Source organism: Rousettus aegyptiacus, unplaced genomic scaffold, assembly GCF_014176215.1.
Source record: "Rousettus aegyptiacus isolate mRouAeg1 unplaced genomic scaffold, mRouAeg1.p scaffold_m13_p_11, whole genome shotgun sequence".
NCBI classification, from domain to species: domain Eukaryota; kingdom Metazoa; phylum Chordata; class Mammalia; order Chiroptera; family Pteropodidae; genus Rousettus; species Rousettus aegyptiacus.
The window spans coordinates 89,865,227-89,888,172 of NW_023416286.1; the positions used below are offsets into that span (position 1 = coordinate 89,865,227).

The following is a 22,946-nucleotide window of genomic DNA, read 5'->3' on the forward strand; positions in this document are numbered from 1 at the left end:
CTGGCTGCCATCTTGCAGCGCGGGAGCCACCGCTGCTCTCCCCGAAGCAGGGCCGGAGCTGAGGGCGTTGCGTTCAGACCGCGCTCCCTGTCCATCGCCAGCCCTGCCCAGGACACCTAGCCCCAAGTCTAGGCCAATGAACTGACCCGTCGCCCGCACCTGACGCTCGGCAGCGGCTCGCCCCGGCGCCCACCCCCGCGGAACGGAGCGCGCGGCCCCGCAGCCTCCGCGTCGCCCGCGATGCCGACCGTGCAGCTGCCGCCCAAGGAGAGCAACCTCTTCAAGCGCATCCTGGTGAGTGGCCGGCGGGCCCGCGCGGCGGTCGGTCCGGCGGGGACGCCTGCGCGGGCCGCCTCGGGCCCCGCTCCGCTACGTCCGTCTCCGATCCCGCAGGACCCGACTCCGCCGCGCCTGGCCGGGCCCCGCCGAGCCCGCGTCCCCACCCGGGCGGCTGTCCGCGCGCCTCCTCCCGGCATCGCCGCGCCGCTCCCCGAAGCTTCACATCGCCCCCGCGGGCACCGGGCGAGGGCGCGCCCGCCAGGTAGTGGCCCCCGCGCCCTCGGCGCAGCCGTGCGGCCGCGCTCGCCGCCTCGACGCCCCGGTCCTCCCAGCTTCCTTTGCCCGCGTCCCCGCGGCCAGGTGTTCGTTCCCTGCTCTGCGTTTAATTTTTTGCCCAGCGCGCCCCGATCCCTGCCAAAGCGGAGCCACCCCGCGGCGCGGCGGGTCTCGGACGCACGCCGGGTACGGGAGGGTCGGACCGGAGCCCCGGGCGGCCAGGCCTCCCGGTGGGGGGACCGTGCGTGTTTTTGGTGTACTTCACCTCCTTAGGAAGTGAATACGTGACACGGGCTGCATTTCTAAGTTAGCAAGTCGAGTGCGACACTTGGATTGCTTTTAACTCGCACAGGCCCTGCCTTGGGTAAGTGATGAAAGCCTTGCGGACAGGCTGGTTTTGCACTTGAGCGTTCACTTAGTTTCCGAGCAGAAACCTGAATGCTGGCGCGGTCGTGGTGACCGCTGCCCAGCCCAGAAGTGTGTGTTCTGTTGGGTGCGTGCCAGCGTCCTTGGGGCCTTCTCGGTTTTCCAGGTTCCCTTCTTCCAGGGAGGAGAGGCAGCCTGCCTTCGTTCGCTCTTCTCCGCACAACTGGGGGCCCTAGGTTTTAAATTGATACTGTAAATAGCTATTTCTTTCCTAGTTTGTCGTTTCATCTGAACTTAAGCGTTTAGATTTTAAGGGTGAATTTGGTGTTTAGAGCTTGTGTTATGTGCATTTGAGCTGTTGGTTACCTTTACCATAAATAAAATACTGAGTTTAGAATGTTTCAAGTATTATCAGTGGCAGATTAAAATTCATAGAAGTACTGTTTTAAGACAAAAGAAAGTTATTCTTAGGAATGTTAAAAAAAGATAACATAGTAACTGGGATAAAAAGTTTTAATTTTAAATGGTGCTTAGTGTTGAGCAAATAATGGGAGACAAGTGTAAAAACAAAAAGTTCTAATTAAAGCATTGTGGCAGATTGATTCACTCAACTTTTTAGTATATGTTTTTTCCTATATTACTTTTTTTCTCTTACCGTTATGTTTTTCACAGTATGGAACTGGGCAAGTGAACTTTTTTGTCCTTTCAGATGGGATTTTTTTTTTTTTTTTTGTCTAGGGAATCTGAAATATGTTAATGAAAAATCATCTATAAATCATTATTAGACTTCAGGGCGTGTGACATTTTACCTAAAAGATGACAGAACACACTTTATATATGGATATTTTGTAGTTTAAATCACGTCATCATTAGAATGAGGAAAAACTACATAATTTATTACATTCTAGTTACAAAAAAGTTATAACTGCTGCTAAGTCAACTTTATTCCCAAATAAATTGGGAAATGCTGAACATTATTCTCTCTGGGCATGTAATGTTTATTATAAGGTTACATGAATTTAGGACGGCGCTGCAAAAGTGAGTGATTTCATTATCTCACCATTGCAATAAATGTGGGTAAAATTTTGCTACAACAAATGTCACGACAAACAGAAGTGTCTATAGTAAAATTATTTTTAAGTTTGGTTTGTGGACCAAAGTGCTTTACCACCAGCAGTAAATTTTTATTAATTATTAGTGTTCGTAAACATATCCATACGAATTCGCCAGCCAGCTTGTCACACGTTCTGCATGGCTTATGCTTGCCCGTCTTATTCCTCGACTAGCTTTTAGCATTACATTTTGTTGAATTTTGGAGCTATTCCATGCCCTCTTTTATGGATGAGACAATCAAACCCAGGAATGGTAAACGACTAAGTGTCTCAGGTTCTCTGATTAGTAGAAAAGTTGAAACTAGAATCTATTCTACTAAGCATATATTCCTTACCGAACTTAAGACTTCTCTTTAACATGAGTTCTTGGCTGCCAGAGACAGACTACCTGGGTTTGAATTGTGGCTCTAACACTTCCAGGCTGTGAAAACCAGTGTGCCTCGGTCACTCCATCTAAAATGGAGATAACATGCATCTCATATGCTTTCCTGGGACTTAAGTAAGGATTAAATGAGAACAGTGCCTGACACATAGTAAATGTTTTCGATAAGTGTTAACTATTATCATTACTGCTCTTGGTAGTATGATTATTATTACTTTTGAGATTACTTGGTAAGTCATAAAAACCTATAATAATTCTCTTTTCTTTTCCCCTTCCACAGTAGTTCCTTGCTTATTTTTTTTTCTTATCATTTGTCGGTGAACTTCTGTAGTCAAATTCAGATTATTTTTTTACTTTTCCTTTAAATTATTTTTAGAATAGATAGTATATTTGCATATTTCAAAATTTAGGTTTCTCTCAACCACTAAGTTCCCTTTACCCAGAAGCAATCAGGAAGCCTAACTTTAAACATTTGTTCTATGGACACTTAGTTCTGATTCTCCCCTGCACATTCCATACCTTCTGCAAGGATTAATCATTTCCTCCTTTTTCACTCATACTTTTTTTGAGTGCAGTAGGCTGTTTTTATTGGGTTGTGCTTATTTGTCTAGAACCCGAGGATGCAGCAGTATTTAAACTAGGCAAGAACTCGGTTCTCATAGAGGTTATGGTGTGGTGGGAAGGAGAGACACTAAGTAAGTAATTACATAAATAGGAATTTCAGGAAATGATAGAGCTGTGTAGAAAATAGAGTAACATGATAAAGAATATGTTTGTATCTGGGTACGAGGCTGGCAATACCAGGTAGAGTGGTCAGGTAGGTGACTTTGACACCCGGGTGATAGGGAATCAGTCATGGGAAGATCTGGGGAAGGACGTTTCGGGTAGAGGAACACAGGTGCAAAGGCCCTGAGGTGGGGTTAAGCTTGGCATGTTATGTACTAGAAAGAACACCCATAACAACGGAAATGAGAAGGTGACTGACTGGAGATGAGATGTTCTCATAGTCAGTGGCTGTGGAGGACAGTCACCGATTGCTTAGCCTGGCTGGTAGCGTTTAGGAATAAAGAGGTTGCTTACCTTTGTATCCATCCAACCAGTGATTGAAAGACCATGATCTTTGGAGTCACACTAGAGTTTGCAACTAAGCTGAGCCACTTCTAAACAAATTTTATGACCTCTTAAGTTTCGTTTTCCACATCTGTAAGGTGGAGGTAATGATACCTTAAGTAATTAATTTGAGTAATAACAAGGTTTGTATAGACACCTAATAGTAGTATAGCAGTATTTTTTGTGTGTGTATACCTTGGTTTCATCCTTTTTTTTTTTTTTTTCTCCTACAGCATCTGGTCTTTTTGGGTGGTCTCCCATCCAAGTCCTAACCAGGCCCCACCCTGCTTAACTTCCGAGATCAGATGGGATTGGGCGTGTTCAGGGTGGCATGGCCGTAGACTTGGTTCCATTCTTGTAATAGCGGTGGCTTTTAATGCAGTTTCTAGTATTTTTCTGTGTTGTTACCACATATTTTTGCTTTTTGATTTTGAATGTAGAAAAGCTGTAGCAGCATTGGTTGACAATTAAATTCCCTGTTTACTGTTTTTTTTTCTTCTGTAAAAGTGAAAATAGATACTAGAACAATTTTGGATTGTGAATTTAGGATTTATATAATGCAGTGAAAAGTTGCTCCATGTATATTCATTTTATAACACAATTTTTTGTTCATTTCTTTACAGAAATGTTATGAACAGAAGCAATACAAAAATGGCCTCAAGTTTTGCAAGATGATTCTTTCAAATCCAAAATTTGCCGAACATGGAGGTATCGTCTCATCTGTGAGAGATTACTTTGGGGACAGATCACATTCCTAACAGGGACTGAAGAGTGCTTCCCCAGGATGCATGGCCTGTAGCTCTTCTCTGTTAGATGTGTGAATATTTGACATGTTCAGTTACACTTCATATCAGTCTTATTCTAGGTTACTTTACTTCTGTTATGTTTAGGTGTATGTACAGTCTTTAGTTTTAGATGAGAAGTGGTTTGGAATATATACACATTTTTATAGGCCTAATTTCATATATTACTTTGAATAGAATTTAAGTTTACTCTTTGATTTCCTATGCGTAAATTAGGACAGTATTTGCAATACAGAAGTTGTATGAAGATACAGTCAAATGCATTTTATTCTTTGGTAGATGTGTTTTATTTACCTGCTGACCTTTATATGTAAGTATGACACTACTGGTTTATTATTAGATTGCTTATCTTGAGTTGTTTTCTTAGCACTGGTATTAATAAGTCTGTATTTGCTTCTCATCCTTTTTCACTGGTAACCAGTTTTTGTTAAAAGGATGGATCAGGTTAGGTATGGAAATTATGGTCCTCTAGCAGATCAAAGCTAACTGGGCTCTCTGAATATTAGACTTGGGTAATTCCTGAGACTGTCTTACTGGGAAAACAGGCTGACCCAGCTCAGCTTTCTAATAACATTTAACATATTCTTTGAAGGAAATGGAAAGAAGTCTTCATTTCATAGAATTTTAGAAATTTAAAGCTCATTTACAGGCTTTTAAGCTATTGATCCCTTATCAAAGGGAAGCTTGTGGGAAGTTCATTATGTGTAAACAGATAAAAGAAGGCCTTTGGGTATGGGTCTTGATACTAGACCACCATGGTCAGTAGTCCGTAGAAGTCAATTTGAAAACCATTATTCTTGTCTAATTTCCTTCTTGTGGATTATTCAGTTATTTCCTTCTAAACCATCTTATATGAACTACCTTAAACATCTTTTTGGGTTGCCACTCCAGTGTTGTGCTCTTGAAATGCGAACTGATGTTAATTAGCCTAACTAGGATTAGTTGGAATAAACTCTGCCAAAAATGCAGTCTGTTCAGGTGTTGAGTAAGGTGATTTTTAAATTGTGAATATCTCAGTTAAGGTAGACTGTTTTGTGGGGTGTAAATCAGATGGTTTGATTCTTGATTAGAATTGAATCTAAGGCAGATTTCAGATATTAAAATAGTGCTAAGAAAATATTTTGAATCATTCATGTGTAAATAGAGGTTAAAAATGTTTTTCAGAGACTTTGGCTATGAAAGGCTTAACACTGAATTGTTTAGGAAAAAAAGAAGAAGCATATGAATTTGTTCGTAAAGGACTTCGTAACGATGTCAAGAGCCATGTCTGTATCCTTTTGCAGTGGTTGAGTAGTTTAATTCTTAAATGTATTTTCCATTTACTAGCTTTTTCCTAATTCAAATTTAAAAAAAAACTTTATGAAAAAATTGCAATCTGTGTAGATGTACCCATTACTTTCACAGTTTCAATAATTACTAACATTTTGTAGTATTAGTTTCATCTGTTCTCTATGCCTTGTTTTTATTTATTGTAGTATTTTAAAGAATCCCTATCCAGTATGTATTTACTTCAGTTGTGCTTAGTGTGAGGGAAAAGTAATTTTGATAATTATGTGAGACTTAAAGTCCATTTTTTCCCCCTGTACATCCATAAACTGAATGATACTTTGCCGTCATTCCAAATAATGACTTACTGTACAGTAGCTAACCTGTAGAGTAAAATTTGTGTTTTTTAAACTTTCTTTTGGAAATTTTGGAAGAAAAATCAGAAGAAACTTGTGCGAACACATTGAGTGTGACAGTGCGTTCGTTCTTCAGCTCGTTTCGGCTGCACGGGGACATCGCTGTGTGCTCAGGGCCAGTGTGCCCTCCGCCTGGTATCCCAGTTTGGGAAAAACAAAAAGTACTTTTTAAGGCTGGACCATCAAAATGGATTTTCATTTCTGTTTTGCTCACCTACATGTTTATTCACAACCTTTTCACATATTGCCCTGTTTCTTAATTTGTGTACATTTAATTAATCTATTTGCTAGTATCGAACATCAGTAGTCTTAGTAGCGTTTTCACATACTTAGCTTAGGGTTCTCTCAAAATACTAAATATTTATTTATCCCAGTGCTCGTGAGTGAAGAGAGAGGGCATGTAAGTATGATAGTTTTTTGGCTCCGAGATATGCTAAGCCTTTAATTTACAATAAATAAAAACTTAATTTTTGTGTTTTTTCATATCACTGATGAATTAACCAATGGTTACATGTTGTTTTAGAATTGATTGGATATAAATTTGTTTCAAAAGATAATTGCAATTTTTGTACGTATTGTTTTAATCATAGTGATGGAAAATAAATGAACATTGAGGTGCTGGGGTAGGAGAGTGAGGGAGTAGAAGGTAGGGAACGTGAAGAATTTTACCAAGAATTTTCTAAGGTTATATAAAAAAAAGGAAAATTTCAGACACGCACAAAAATAGAACAGAACAATGAACCCCACTTGCCCATCACTCAGTTTCAGTAACTTAACGGTTGTCAATCAAGGCTGATCCCTGTTATCTTTTAGCATTTGCTCACTATCCCCTTCCCTCCAACCCCAGATCATTCTGAAGTAAATCTTAGACAAAATAACCATTTAGTTAAAGTGAGCTTTATGTTAGAGTTATAGTGTAGTACATTCTAGTACCTGCGAATGTCTCTATTTCCTTAACTTAATAGGTTGGCATGTCTATGGACTCTTGCAGCGTTCTGATAAGAAATATGATGAAGCTATTAAGTGTTACCGGAATGCCCTCAAATTAGATAAAGATAATCTGCAAATTTTGAGGGATCTCTCTCTGTTGCAGATCCAAATGAGAGACCTTGAAGGTTACCGCGTAAGTAACTTAGTCTTAAGTGTACACATTTTTACAACAGATGTATTTTAAAAACACGTGATTTCAGAATGAAGTGAGTATAAGCCAAGATTGTGTAGATTTGGTTGTTCATTTTAGTCTGTAGCGGAGGGGAAAGTCACTTGGGACCTTCCCCCAGTAATAGTTGTGGAACTGCATACTTAATCATCAAAAAAGGATAACTTTATTCATTTAATGCTTTTTTAAAAACTAGATTATCTCGTGTATAAATTCTGTACTAGATTCTTTGTGGGGTCGACATTTACAGATTTGGTAAAATTAATCTTTATAACGGAAATCTAAATGTAGAGATTAATGAGCTTTAGCATGGGTCAGGAAGTATAAAATGACAAAGGGGGATCACGCGCACGGCCTTTCCGGAGTCCAGGCCTCCCACTGGCACCTTCAGCTCTGCTCCACTTAGTCTCCTAAACTCAGTCTGTCTGAAATGGAGTTCTCTCACTTTCTTACATGAAGGGAACCACCAACTCATAGCAGTTCTCTTTACGTAGATCTTTCATTTACTCTTTGCTTTTGCCCTTCTTCTGCCATGTAAGTCCTTATACCCTGTGCCTAGATTTTTGCCCAAGTTTCGAGGGTTTAGCTGAGCTTAATAATAATAACCATTCTTCAGTAATAACCATTCTGCTGCCTGGGCGTGGTGAGAGTTAGTGGTTATCTTTAGGCATGAGGCAAAGAAATGAAGAATATCAGCATGATAGTGGTTCCCGAGAGGGACAGTGAAATAAACGAAGGTGGTGGTTAGAAGTGGAGGACTCAAGGAGCTAGAGGTACTGGTGGTGTCCAAGCAGAGTGAAACTGTTGGCAGCATAGGAGCTGGGGCCAGGCAGTGAATTTCTGATTTTGGGCTGTAAGGTCTAGGGTGTGGTTGTCAGCTTGGGTCCCTAGGGAGGAGTGGAGGAGGTCATTAAACATGAAAAAAGCGCAGTTCTAAGAAGATAGGTTGTTGGATGGGTGAGCCACAGTTGCGCTGCCCAGGAGAGTGGCAGGATTTGGCAGAGAGAAGAAAACTGATCCAGACACTGATGATAAGGGATGAGAGTGAAACAGCTTAATCTTAGATGCCTAGAGGAACCAGTCACACATGAAGGCAGCAGGCCGATACTAGGTGGTTTTGTTATTCCTGTTACTCCTTGTCCCGTATAGTGCAGATGGCACCCATTTACAGATTTGGGAATCTGTTTAGTGTCAGGGAAGCCAAACACTACATTTTCAAAACTCTGTTCATTGCACCTGGTATTCTTCATGAGACGCTGTTCCTCCAAGCAGTTGCACGTGTCTGAAACTTGGAGGCAGAGAGGAGCTATGAAGGAGTGAGGACTGGGTAGAGTTGGGATTTTCTGCTAGTGAAGATACTGTGACCTTTCTGGGGCCACCAAAGTGAAATTTCTGGTATTTTCTCCCTAATGTCACAGACACTGAGCTGTCTTAGAGTGACAGCAGTGGTATTTCTTCTAGAAAAACCCAGATGTTTGAAGCCCCCTCCCCCCATGCCCATCCTGTTTCTGGGCCTGTTATAACAATATAAATACATTGTAATTTCATATAATAATTTTATAAACAGCAGACTTAGTTTGATAAAAAACTATCTTAGTCTTTCTTCTAAGATGTTTAGTTAGTAAAAGGAATTCTGTTACATAAAGGTAATTTTATAAGTCCAAAAGCATGGACACCAATGACAGTTTTTTGGTGACAGCCTTGCAATCAGCATTATGGGGTATTTTAGAACTTAAGTAATTTAGATAAAGAACGTAAAAAGTATTTCTATTTTATTCTGAAACTGATCATTGAGTTCATTAGAAAAGAATTAAAGGCATTAAATTGTTTTCTTAAAACTGATGAAATACATTGTATAGAAAGTGAAAAATGTAAAAAAAATTAATACAATTTTGTTTTATTTTTTTAAGGAGACAAGGTATCAGCTTCTTCAGTTGCGCCCAACGCAGCGTGCTTCCTGGATTGGATATGCTATCGCCTACCATTTGCTGAAAGATTATGACATGGCACTAAAACTGTTGGAAGAATTTAGACAAACTCAGCAGGTAAGAAGTTCATTTGGACATTTTATCCTACCTACACAAACTAAAATAGTTGATTTCTATATTGTTCCCATCCCCAAATATGAATTAAAGTCTTTGAGACCTGTGGAAAAACTTGAAAAAAAAAAAAGAAATAATTGGAAAAAGGTAAAACAGAATTCTTAATACAAAATAATATAAAAATTTTGTACACTATAATTTTAATAGTATTCAAATGAATAAAGAAAAGTCTGCATAAAAATAGTTTTGACTGTGGAAGTTGTTTCTATAATATATATTGCTTTATATTTGATATAAACATGTTAAGTACATTCTAATATATGTAAAATAGAAGAATATTAAAAATATACATGAGAAATTAAATAGATGTTAATATTTTTCCATAATTGCTCCAGATTTTATTTTTTAAAGAAATGTTACAGAATAGCTAAAGTCTTCCCATGTGCCTCCCTACAGAGTGCCACTATTCTGAAACCAAAACAGCTCATTCCTAGTGTGTTTACATTCTGTATAAGTTCATGAAAGTTCCTATTGGGTGGTATGCTTAAAAATCTACATGAGTGAAGGCAGTTTTTTTTCATTCAACATTTCTTGAAATATATCTATCTTGATTCATGTAGAGGTAGTTTACCTATTTTTAATTGCTATTTGGTGTTTCGTTATATCAGTAAACCATAGTTTGTTCTTTCAACTTAGTCTCTTAAAAAACAGTGCTGTAATGAATATTCTTTTCTGTTGTTTCATTAGCCACATTTGTGAGTTCTCTTCAGTGTATACCTAAAACTGGAATTTCAGAGTTTCGCTGTGTGTGTCTTCAGCTTTACCAAGTATTATTACTTTCTGGAGTAGCTATACTAATTCATATGCCCATCAGCAAGGCTTTACATTTATTGTTTCCCCAACATCCTTGCTGGCACTTGTAGCTTTATATTTTCAGTCTTCTAGATGGAAAGAAGTTTCTCTCATATTTCTTTTGTGTTTCCTTGATTATTTGTGAGGTTAAGGGATATTGGGATAAGAGAGATTGTAGTTTTCTTTTTGTTTGATGTTTGTGTCTGGCCTCCTGGAATAAGTTGGGAAGTGTTCCCTCCTGTTTTTTTTTTGAATAGTTTGTGAAGGATGGTGTTAATTTTTCTGCAAACATTTGGTAGCATTCACCTGTGATGGCATCAGGATGTTCATTGATTACTAATGAAAGTTTATTAACTTTATTGGAACTTCATTGATTACTAATTTATTCTCTATTTGCTATTGGTTTATTCAGATTTTCTATTCTTGAGTCAATTTCATTAGCTCTAGTTTTTCTAGGAATTAATTAGTCCATTTTGTTATCTAATTCATTGGCATACAACTTTTCATAATAGTCTTTTATATATAGTCTTTTTTATTTATGTAGATTCTGTAGTAATGTCCCTCCTTTTATTCCTGATTTTAGTAGTCTTCTGTTTCTTTCTTGGTCATCCTAGCTGAAGGTTTGTCAGTTTTGTTGGTCTTTTCACAGAACCAACTTGTAGTTTTATTAATTTTCTCTGTGACCGTGTTGGAGTATACCATCAGTATGCAGCCAAGGTATTTAACAGCTCTGCCTTAGATTTTGCCTCTTGTTTGTACAAAGTGTCAAGGTCAGTAAGAGGTGAGAGCTTAGTGCTTTCTCAGGTCTTTCCTGAGCATGTGCATAGCTCTGTGCGTGTGGTGCTTTTCAGAGCTGCTCTGGATATCACATTTCCCAGTTTTTAAGATTTTTGATTAGTTTGTTGTTTGGCCCGTCTTCTATTCATTACTTTAGGCACTGTAAAGATAAAACACTTGTCTATAATCCTTACTGACAAGCACCTTTGACTCTCTCCCTTCCCCTAAGGCTTTTTGCTCTGGGCAGGCTCAGAGATTACCTTGTATGTGGGGTCTTGCATGAGCCCACAAGATAGGTCAGTTAGTCAGTTTCTTGTGAATGCAACTTTGAAAGAGCTCCAGTTTATTCTCTTCTCTGGTGGCTGTCAAGGTGATCTGGGAATACGAGCTTATTTTTCTAGGTTACTGTGTAGCTGGAGAACATGGGATAGGATTAGGACAAATTAAAACTCCACAGAGCTCACTGGTCTTACCAAGATTCAGCCATTTTTCTTTAGTAAGTGCTTCCCAAGTTGCTGCATGGCTTTCTTTAATTTCCAGAGTTCTGAGAATTCTTGCCAGTTCCTTCATTTCATTTATGGAGAGACGTGTTTTTGGAGGTCTTTACTCTGCCATTTTTGCTAACATCATCCTCTTAGTATTTTCTTGATGAAAATTTTTTCTTTTGACAGTTACTCTAAAATCAAGGCATTTTTTGGACTGCTAAGCCAAACTAATTTTACATGTTAGGGTGATAGACTTCTTTTATTTTTCAACTAATTCTCACTACAGAGTGTTTATAAGTTCTCTGTTCTATATTTCTGTCCCTGCCTTACTCTCTGAGCCTAGTTCAGAGAAGACTTACAGAACATAAGTCCTCCACATGTTCTAAATAAAGCCTGTACAATAATATAAAAGCAATGGTAATGTAGTATTTTTCTCTAGATTCTTTTATTTAGCATGTTTTCGAGATTCATCCATATTAGAACATATATTAGTACTTCATTTCCTTTAAATGCTGAATACTATTTCATTACACGGATATACCACACTTTGTTTATCCATTCATTAATTGGTGGACATAAGGATTGTTTTTAACTTTAGTTATTACAGATTATGTTGCTATGAACATTTGTGGACAAATTTGTGTGTGTTCATGTTTTATTTTTCTGGGGTACATATCCAGAAATGAAATTACTCGTTTTTTTTTTTTTTTCGTAAGTATATACTTTTTAATAAGCTGCCCAGTTGTTTTCTTAGGTGGCTGGACCGTTTTACTTTCTCTCCAGCAGTGAATGAGGGTTCCATTTTCTACCCATCCCCAGCATCTGTTATTTGATGATAGCCATCTTAATGGATAAGTAACAGTTATCTGTTCTACTGGTATCTTTGCATTTTCCTAATAACTAATGATATTGAACATTTTATCATTTTTATTAGCCATTTATATATTTTCTTCAATGCAGCGTCTATTCAAATCTGTGCTCCCCCCTCCTTTTTTTTTTTTAAATTTTTTAATGCCTACAGCACTTGGTCTTCCTAGGTGGTCTCCCATCCAAGTACTAAACCAGGCCCGACCCTGCTTAGCTTCCGAGATCAAGATGAGATCAGGCATGTTCAGAGTGGCATGGCTGTAGACTTATGCCCATTTGTCAATTGGGTTATTTGTCTTAAAACTGAGTTGTAAGAGTTTTTTACATATTCTTACTACAAACTCCTTATCAGCTACACTATTTGCAAATATTTTTTCCCAGTCTGTAACTTGTATTTTCATGTTATTAATGGCATTTTTTGAAGAAGAAAAGTTTATAATTTGACAACATCCAATTTACCAATTTTTCTTTTATACATAGAAAAATCACAAAGATTTTTCTCCTGTTCAAAGATTTCTTTTATAGTTTTAGTACTCATATTTAAGTCTGTGATCCATTTTGAGTTAATTTTTGTATATGGTGTGAATTATGTGTCAATTTTTGCATATAGATATTTAATTGTCCCACTATCATTTTTTGAAAAAACTACCTTTTTTTTCATTGAATTGCATTAACACTTTTGTAGAAAGTCAATTGACTAGAATATAAAGGCTTATTTCTGGACCTTGTATTCTGTTTCGTTGATCTATATGTCTATCCTCATGCCAGAGCCACATTGTATTGATTAGTGTAGCTTTATAGTAGTTCGAAATTTGAAATGCATATCTTCCTTCTTTGTTCTTTTTTAGGTACTTTTGGCCATGTAGGGCTCCTTTTAGTTCAATTTGAATTTTTGGATTAGCTTGTAAATAAATTTCTGTGCAAGTCTTGCTGAGAGTTTGATAAGGGATCATATTGAATTTATAGATCAGTTTGGGGAGAATTGCCATCAAAACATTATTGAGTATTCTGATTCTTAATTGTAGAATGGACTTTATCACCATTTATTTAGGTCTGTAATTTTTCAGCATATTTTGTAGTCTTCAGTATATAGATCTTGTTTCTTAATTTTTTTCTAAATATATTGTTCTTTTTGATGCTATTGTAAATGTAATTATTTTAATTTCATTTTTAGATTGTTGCTAGTGTAGAAATAGAATTGATTTTGTATTCTGTCACTTTGTCTAACTCCTTATTCTAGTAGGTTTTTTATTGTAGAGTCTTTAGAATTTTAACCATTTTCTACTTTTTTGGGGAGGTATAGGATATGCTGACTTGTTCACTTAGCTGTATACAGAAGTTCCACCTTTTATTTTAAAGACTGTATTAATCTTTTTGTTAATCACTCTTCTATTTTTAATTTTGTGTAGATTCCTTTTTTAAGTCTGTGAAAGCAATGGTCTATAACTACTTCATGTAATTATGTAAATAAGATAATTTGGTCTTTCTTTTTTATTAGGTTCCTCCCAACAAAATAGACTATGAATATAGTGAACTGATATTATACCAGAATCAAGTGATGAGAGAAGCAGATTTAGTTCAGGAATCTTTGGAGCATATAGAAACATACGAGAAACAAATATGTGATAAACTTTTGGTGGAAGAAATTAAAGGTAAGTTGACCTGCTTTTTCTTTTTCAATGGCCTCAGTTAAATAAAAGAACAAAAACTATGTACTTTATTCTGTCTTAACACTTCAATAAGACTTGCTATCAGGCAGTCTTCTAAACACTTACTATTAAGCCATTATTAATTAATTTAATTGTCATAGGAACCCCATGATGTAGTTATATTCATTTTAAAGTTGGGGGACTGAGGAACAGAGAGGTTAAATGACTTGTTCGAAGTCACATGGATTAGTAAGCTGGGTAGTGCTGGATGTGAATCCAGAGATTTTGACTCCGGATTCCATTTTCTTAACCAGTATATTATACTGCCTTTATACTTCACGCCCCAGTATGTGTATATTTACCATTCTCATTTGACATAAACATGTAATGATGTCGGAATCCTCATGAAAGCAAGATTTATTTATTTTCATCATGGGCTAATTATGAAGGCTAGGTCCTGATAAATAATTTGTTAAAAATGTTCATCAACAAAGGGTCATGCACATTTTTTCTTAACAAAGCTCTGTTTATCATTTACTCATTCCGTAAGTAGTACTGTATTAAATAGAATGTCCAACTGAAATAATTAGCTTAAAATTAAAATTTCATATAGTTACAGAACTTTAAAGCTTAATAAAAATAATAGCTAACATTTATTCATTCTTTCTGTCTTTCAGAGTATGATAATTGCTCAAACTGCTTTATTTCATTTAAATTTTTAGCGCTTCTGACTTGGGTACTATTTGTTCCCATTTTATAGTTGGAGAAACTAAGGCTCAGAGAGATAAGGACCTGCCCAAAGTCACCTTTTAGGTGGCAGAGTTAATTTCCAAACATACCTTTCTCACTTCAGAGCCATCACCTAAAAACATTTTCTTAATCGACTTTATTTTTTAGAGTAGTTTTAGGCTCATAGCAGAATTGAGTGAAGGCACAGAGATTTCCAGCATACCCTGTATCTCTCCTCACGCATAGCCACCTCCACTGCCGACACTCCCAGCAGAGTGCTACGTTTATTACACTCAGTGAACCTACAGTAAAACATCCTGGCCACCCAGAGTCTGGGGTTTACATTCCTGAGACACACAGCCACCATTATGGTGTCATACAGAGTTCTGGTTTCACTGTCCTCAAAATCTTCGGTGCCCTGTTTGTTTCTCCCTGACCCCAACCCTGGCAACCACTCATCCTTTTACTGTCTGCATAGTAGTTCCTTTTCCAGAATGCCATATATTTGGAATTGTGTAGTATGTAGCCTTTTCAAATTGGCTTCTTTAACTTAATACACTTAAGGTTCCTTCATGTCTGTTCAGGTGCCCTTCCTTTTAATTGCCGTACCTCTTGTCTTGTTAATGCATGGCAAGCAGCAGACTGACTTAGTTTTTATTGTGAATAATAGTAATACCAATATTGACTGCAACATTATTTTTCAGACTGTTGGTAAAATGTGGATAATTATTTTTATGTTCTGATGTATTATTGCTATTTCCTGATTAAATCTTGACTCTTTGGTTGCTTTCTCTGTGTCTTATAGCATCTATAGGGAATGCAGTGATTAAAAGTGGAGATGCTATAATAAGATAAATTCTGGTTTCAAGACCCTACAGGTCATAGCATGTGTTGCTAGTGAGGGTAATTTGGGGGCCATCAGTTTGACTGTAAAGCCGGTGTTCTGTGTTGCTTAAAGGGGCAGGTTAGAGTAATTTTTTTTTTTTCAGTGACCTTGGCAGGCCCAGAGACCTTTGCTATTTAGACATTTATGTGTTTTGTAGCCATTAGCATATTAAGATACTTTTAAACACTTTTAAAATAAAGTTAGACATTTTATTTACTTTATGAATATGCCAGTGTACATACTTGTCCTCTATATTTCCCTAGTAATAAATTTTTGCCTTGTGGTGGTAGCAGATAACAATGTTTTTGGAATTGAAGAATATGCTGCTGTCTGTTATATCTAGTGTAAACGGGAAAAATTGGACTGACCAGAAGTTAATTCTGGAGGAATGGGGCATGTTTGTATTTTTAAGTAGCAGATGTTTATGTGTATCGACTTTGTACCAAACACTGTGCTAAACTCTTTAAATTATTTCATTTGATCATCACAAAAGCTAACTGAGGTAGTTGATATTTTAGAAGTAAGGAAATGGACATTGGATGTTTGTAACTTGTTAAAGTTCACAAAGCTAGAATGTAGTAAAACTAGTAATTATACCTAGTTTTACTCTACAGCGTGAGTAGTATATATAAACATAATAAAGTAATAGTGTATAATAACCACTATAATATGCTACCTCCTCCAAGTTGAGGAAAGCTGAAATAATATGACTAAAGACATTTCAGAGAATTGTTTGTTTGAAGTAGATTCTTTGGGAAAATGGGAAATCTTAGGGATAGGAAGTCGATATAAATTCTTTTTTGAGATTCTCTGATTTTGGAGTAGGTGTACTTTCCATTATATTTGAGAAGTTTAGATCCTCATTTCTCGTATTGTGTAGCTTAATAAAAGCCACATAAAAATTGAACCTAGGAGGTGACTCACATGTGAACATGGTTTGTGTGGTTTCTTGCCGTGAAGTGGTATTTAGTGGTATTTTCCTGAGTTAACTCCAATTTTAGTGACCTGGAAAGGAAACTAAGAGAATTGAATAGAGAATTGTTTAATACATGACTTGATCAGGAAAAGTACATTCACATCTTGCAGAAGGGAAATAGGGATATTTCGTTAGAATTATTTACCAGTATGTATAGGGAGTCTTTAGTTATCCTAGTAAGTTTGTTATCTTTAGTAAAAGGTATATAAAAATACTCATAAGGCAAAGATTTGTACCGACAGATTAATATCAGACATGTATATTTGGGATGTCGGAGGGAGCCAAAAATGATTGTTAGTATAGTAGAATGTGTAAATGAAGGCAAGCTGTACATTAGTCTGTGTTTAATTATATAAACTGCAGCATTACCCGAAGGGAGGCAAATGAACACCTGCTGTCCTCATAATGCTCAGTGAACTGTCTGGGATCAGAAAGGTATTTAATCTCTATGTAAGGTGAATGTGACTTTAAACTTAATTTTAGGAGAAATGCTGTTGAAACTGGGAAGATTAAAAGAAGCCAGCGAAGTATTCAAAAACTTGATTGATCGGAATGCAGAAAATTGGTGTTATTATGAAGGTTTGGAAAAAGCTCTGCAACTTAGTATGTAATGATTTTTCTCCTCTACCTTCTCAACTAGTGTTTGAAATATAAAAATGTAAAGTTGTAATAATATTTGAGGGCATATTTTTAGTATTTGCATTTATTTTTCCATTTAGGAAAATTACAGGTTAAACATGGAAGTGAAAATCAATTAAAATATTTAACGCTTGTGATAGATGCTTACAGATAATTTTAGGTTCCTTGACCCATTAAAATGTTACCAATTTAGACTTGAGAGATGAGGAAGAAAATGAGCAATCCCTTTCTGGGAAATGTCATAATTATTTAATATTTTTTAAAAAATAGAGGTCTGTCATCTTCAACCTCTAAACAAAAGAATTGGGCCAAAGAAATTTTGCTGAGGGTATACTGTATATAGCATTGGCATCAAAATTATTCTCTTAATGCAAACTAGGTTAATTTGTTTAGAGCAAATGTTATATGTCTTTTGAAAAGAGATAACCTTGACCCTCCGTTTTCAGAAATCTAGAGTAGGATTCCAATTTTTCCCTAATATTTTCATAATTAAATGTTAGCAGCAGTTAGTATTACTGAAACCATATTTACTTAAGACAAATATATGGCTGAAATATTTATGAAACTATGGCTCAAGGATATTGAAACAGCAGAATTTTTAAGTTTAAAAAGTGTGGTAAATAGGTAGCTATCCATATTTATAGTAGTATGAACTATGAGAAAAGTTTACTTATTGAAGCCTAATATTTTTATAAGTCAATCCAAGTTTTCTGTTTGTATATAAAATTTAATGTCATAGTTATTCAAGTTTTTATTCAAATGTTCTTATGAAAATTTATATATAGATTAGATCAATAATCTTTTTTTTTTTTGAAAGAAAGACAAAAGTTATATGTTTGAATTAAAATCCCGTTAAATTTTATAGTTTAAAAACTAGTTTGCTTTTTCTGAAAATTCTGCTGGAAGCCATCTTATTGCTTATATAAAATAATACATGCAGTCTCGCTTTTATATGTTTGAAAGTTGGCAGTGTGTGATAACTATGATTTTTCTTTAAATTACCAGTTACTGACATGTAGTTAATAATACAGATATTTACATGTTCTGGTAAAATGAATGTAACATTCTGTATGTCGGGATCCATGCATAATATAAAAATGTGTTGATTGCAAGACTAATCGCATTACTTTATCTTTTTAGGCTCCTTAGGACCTTTTCTCCCCCATGGTACGTTCTGGAGCTCTGATTTGTGACTCGAAATAAGGCATTGAAATGGTTTGGTTTTGTCTTAATGTTAATTTAATGACATTTTTAAGATTTGTTATATCTAGGATAGTGGAAAAGTTTTTTTATATTCAAAGCCTGACATTCTCTAGCATTAGGTATAAATATGAGAACTGCTTTAAAAAAAAATACGTATCATAACCTTCACATGACCTTTAGTATTATAAGGATCCTTAATATTTCATGAAGTCTCCAAATTGTTAACAAAATGTGAAAATTACTTTTCACATATCCCAGTTCTAAGAACCCAACCACATTGGAGCTCCAAAAAATACTGTTGGGGGACAGAAGGGGTCTAAGGAAAGTCAGACAAGTGCAGTGTTTATGATCTTGATTTTAAACACATTTCACGTGGCGATGCCTTGATTGCTAACGTCAAGGATCAGCCTTAAAATAGTTGCATTTCTGTCGTCTGAATTAAAATCCCCTTAAATTTTATAGTTTAAAAACTAGTTTGCTTTTTCTGAAAATTCTGCTGGAAGCCATCTTATTGCTTATATAAAATAATACATGCAATCTCGCTTTTAAGTTATGCAGGATGTTATTTTAGAATAATGATCTAGACCCAGATTCTACTCTGTAAATTGTCGTTGCAGAGTATCATAGAGTTTAGTGTAGAGCCTCTGTTTAGTACTATAAAAGTAGATTGGTCTTGGGAGGGAAGATACAACTTTCTATTAGAAGTTTCTTTTACATTGCTGTTATTTGGCAGAAATGCTTTTACTTTAACCGTAGTCTGTACTAATAGGTTTTTTTACAATGGAGTTTCATTGAAAATTTTAAGTGTCAAAGCTACCTTAGAAATTTAGTTCATCTTTTTAAATCGAAAACATCTGCATTCATGATCTTAACACTTCCTTCTCTAAGCCTAATCAGTGGGCGTTGTAGACTTCTGCGGAGCTACATGTAGGCAGGCTTCATTCGGTTAGAGTGTTTATATAAGATATGTATAAAGATACATTTTAGTTTTCATGGGTTTTAGGCTAAGGAATACAAGAGAAATGCAATATATCTTGAGTCTTTGTGTCTTGTGTATATATGATTTGAGTTGGTTATAGAATCTTTTAATAAAAGAAGTTTTAGATTTTTCTGGAGATTGGGTTTAAAATGATTTACTGATTATGTTATTTCACCACCACAGACTTTTAGATGTCATTCTTACAAAAATTGAGAGCAACTTTCATATTGATAATGTAATTTTTGTATAATTTTAAGTTTATTGTTTTCTCAAAGAAGTTTTGATGCTTTGAATCTCACACATATTTACTGATAATAGGCACTTTAGAAGAAAGGCTTCAGATTTATGAAGAAATTAGTAAGCAGCACCCCCGAGCAATTTCACCTAGAAGATTACCTTTGAATCTTGTCCCAGGTAATATTAGGATTTCTTTTGTAACACTAATAATTATTTGTTAAAATTACTCAACACCATTTACATTTTAAAAACTCGTTTTTGGTATACAGTTTGTTTTATGTCTGTACCAGTCTGGGGGGGGGCGTGGGAGTGGTCAATTATGAATTTATTACACATATGTTAATCAGAGTGTTCAGTGTATAACTATGTGTTGGTTTTACATTTCAGAAATTACCTACGTAAATTAGTTTCCTTACATGACTTTAAAAATTAAACACCATATTTAGAAGGTAAATTGATAAATTTTATATGAGGTATTATGATTTAAGCGGTTGAAGTTTTGAAGTTGTAGGTCTTTTCAGAGATAAATTCAAAGAGTTTTGAGCTCTGTGAGCCTGGCACACTGTTCAAGGGAAGAATGTCACTATTATTACCAAAGGCCTCTCTCAGAGGTGACACTTTCCTGAAGTTTGCTTTTTATCATGCCATTGTTTTTGTAGAGCTCCATATAGTCTGTATCCCTAGAAGCAAAAACAACTCTGCTTTTGTACTTAATGTAAATTGGAGTACCATGATATGTATTCTGTGACTTGCTTGTATTGAACAGTAGTCTGTTAATGGCCTCATCCAAGTCACTGAGAGTATCTGAACTCATTCACTTTTGGTCGTATAGGAGGCGAAGACTATGTTATCTCTCCAGATAGTTAATATCTTCATTGATGGTTTTATAGAAAATTGTGCCTTTTTTCTTAAAGTCATTTATTCCTAGTTGAAAGTGTTATAGGTCATGAATTATTGAGAATTTTAGTACGTCTTTTGATTCAAGTCAGACGCTGGAAGGATAATCCAACTTTTAAACTATTCTAGGTAAGGAGGGAGTGTATTTATTTTAATAATTGGGCTATAATTTCCTTTTTCTTTAAGGTTCATGGAAATTAAATGGTTTAGTTGACTGACTTAAAAAGAAATGTATCAGTTTAAATGGTAGTTATGAATTTATTTAAAAAATTCATTTTCCCCTAGTACAGTTCAGTTCCACAGATGATAACTAATATTCCTCTGATCCTTTCTTTTTTGTTTTGTATTTGTGAAATACTGAGAGCAGATTTCCCTAATGTTTTTTGGGGAGCATTATGTCCAAGTGGGTATTAATAGGCTTGGAAGGGAGGGTGCCTATTGTACTGAGATGTTCTTAAGTCAAGTGAGTTTGGGAAACTTTGCATTAAACACAGCAATCAGGTTTCTGTAGGACTTCTTAGAACTTTCAGTGCAGGCCTTGTGAATTTCCAAGGCAGAATCCACTGTGTAGGGAGGAGCACTGTCCTGCTAAACGTGTTTTGTGGAAGATGCTTGGGCTCACACTTCTGTGTCTCCTTTTTTTAAAAAAAACAGCTTTTTGAAATATAACTCACCATAAAATTTACTTTTTAAAGTGTGCAGCTCAGTGTTCAGTATATTCGTGGAGTTGTGCAATCATTGTCACTACCTGGTTTCAGAAAATTTTCATCACTCCAAAAGGAACCCCCCGTACTGTCAGCGATTACTCCCACCCCTCCAAACTGAACACCCCCACCCCCAGGCAACCATTAATCTGCTGTCTTTACTTAAATATTTCATTTTAATGGAATTATGCTATAGGTGGCTTTTTATGTCCGCCTTCTGTTTTTCTTTTCTCCCAGTTTCAGGATATCTCTTCTGTTTCGTGGTGTGAGTGGGTATGTTCTTTTAGTTTGGAGCTTTTAGATGCATTCACGTGCCTCTTAGGAAAAGAAAGAAAACTTATTTAAGATTACCAGCAAAAGTTCTTAGTTATATTATTTCTTTATGGAACATGAGGCTTCAAATTAACATTGCATTATCAAAAGCAAATGAGAGCTTTTCCAAAAAAAAAAAAAAAAAAAAAAAAATGGCACCTCGAGAATATAAGGGGAAACTTTTGAAAAAGACTTTCCAGTTTTTAAATTAAAAGACTTAATACTTACAGAGCAGTGAACACTGCAGAAGTCCTGGAGCCATCTTCTAACAGCCTAAAATTTTTAATGTTGTGACTATAATGCAGGGATATAGCTACTTTTCAAAATAGTTTAATTTGTCCTGTTCTGTTAGTCTTCACTTGCCAGGCAGGAGAGAGAGAGGAGGAGACAATCCAGAGTATTAAACCAGATTTTGCTCTGTTTTTGTTTCCTCGAATTAATTGTTGATTGATTGATTGGTTGATATAATTGATACATAACGTTGTATAAGTTTAAGGTATAAATGTATTGATCTGCTACATTTATGTATTGCAACATTAGCACTGTAGTGTTAGCTAACACCTCCATCAGGTCACGTAATTATCACTTCTTTTTTATAGTGAGGACATGCTCCATTATTTAGAAGAAATTCCAGTGAATTAGATACAGTCTGGTCTTGTGTTTATGTTTGTTTTTATAGAAGTGATTCTGGGAACAAGAACGTTTATGTGAATCTACGCTACACATTTAGAATTACTATAGCATCTATGTAAGTCAGATAACCTGTTTGTAAGCTGTAACACTAAACAGGGTCACCCCCCAACCCCCAAAGGAAAGACTATGGGAGTTCTAAAGAGTTATTTCAAAATAACTAGGAAGAAGGGAGATTATTTGTTTTTGTGAGAGGATTTTTCTTATACCTAAAGGGATATATTATGAGATGGGTAAATAGTAATTTTTGGATATAGTGTGTGACTGGGCAGTTGAGTAGCTGTGTGTAGGCTTCTTGTTTAGATAGTAAATACATTCATACAGTTTCGAATAGAAGGGTACAAACAGATTTTTAAGTGAAAAGTCTTTTTTTCTGTCTCTGTTCCCTGGCCAAGTTTACTTCCCTAGAGATGGCCGTTGTTATTAGTAGATGGTGTATTCTTCCAGAAATACATTGTACATATACAAGCAAAAGTACGTGTGAGGAGTTTGTGTATAGCTTTCTTTTTTTTTTTCTCCCCATTTTGTACAAAAGTGGTATAGCATAGATTGTACTGCACCTGTTTTGTTGTTGTTGTTGTTGTTGTTTTTTTCCCCACTTGAGTCTGTGTATGGAGTTTAGTCTGGTATCAGCACATAAGAGCTTCGTTTTTTCTCATAGCTGCATAGTATAAATAACAGTTGATGTTGTAAGTAATTGAGAGTTGACTTAAATCTGCCAGCATGATCTGACTAGACTGAGAAATTTGACCAAGAAACGAAGTTTAGAGTAGCCTCTGACATAAAGATAAATGCTTTTTTGGTGGATGAAAGCAAATATAGAAAAGATTCTTAACTCTAGAAATAACAATAG

The 22,946-nt window shown here is 36.0% G+C and overlaps 1 protein-coding gene and 2 pseudogenes across 6 annotated transcripts in view; 1 reads left to right on the forward strand and 2 right to left on the reverse strand.

The window, feature by feature from the left end:
* Nucleotides 1-22,946, forward strand: part of NAA16 (N-alpha-acetyltransferase 16, NatA auxiliary subunit) — a 52,566-nt gene continuing 29,620 nt past the window's right edge. For 4 of the 6 annotated variants that reach the window (XR_004953412.1, XR_004953413.1, XM_016158180.2 and 1 more), the window contains exons 1-8: nt 1-294; nt 4,149-4,233; nt 5,493-5,597; nt 6,976-7,133; nt 9,080-9,214; nt 13,691-13,844; nt 16,916-17,035; nt 19,572-19,667. Coding sequence is in view for 4 of the 6 variants with exons in the window: in XM_016158180.2 (XP_016013666.1) it covers nt 241-294; nt 4,149-4,233; nt 5,493-5,597; nt 6,976-7,133; nt 9,080-9,214; nt 13,691-13,844; nt 16,916-17,035; nt 19,572-19,667 (907 nt within the window). In the remaining 2 variants the exon portion in view is untranslated. Of the gene's footprint in view, nt 295-708; nt 920-4,148; nt 4,234-5,492; nt 5,598-6,975; nt 7,134-9,079; nt 9,215-13,690; nt 13,845-16,915; nt 17,036-18,211; nt 18,239-19,571; nt 19,668-22,946 lie in introns of those variants that run through there. The other 2 variants (XM_036228914.1, XM_036228915.1) reach the window with 2 other exon arrangements.
* Nucleotides 3,750-3,868, reverse strand: LOC118609598 (annotated as a pseudogene).
* On the reverse strand, nt 12,338-12,458 carry LOC118609907 (annotated as a pseudogene).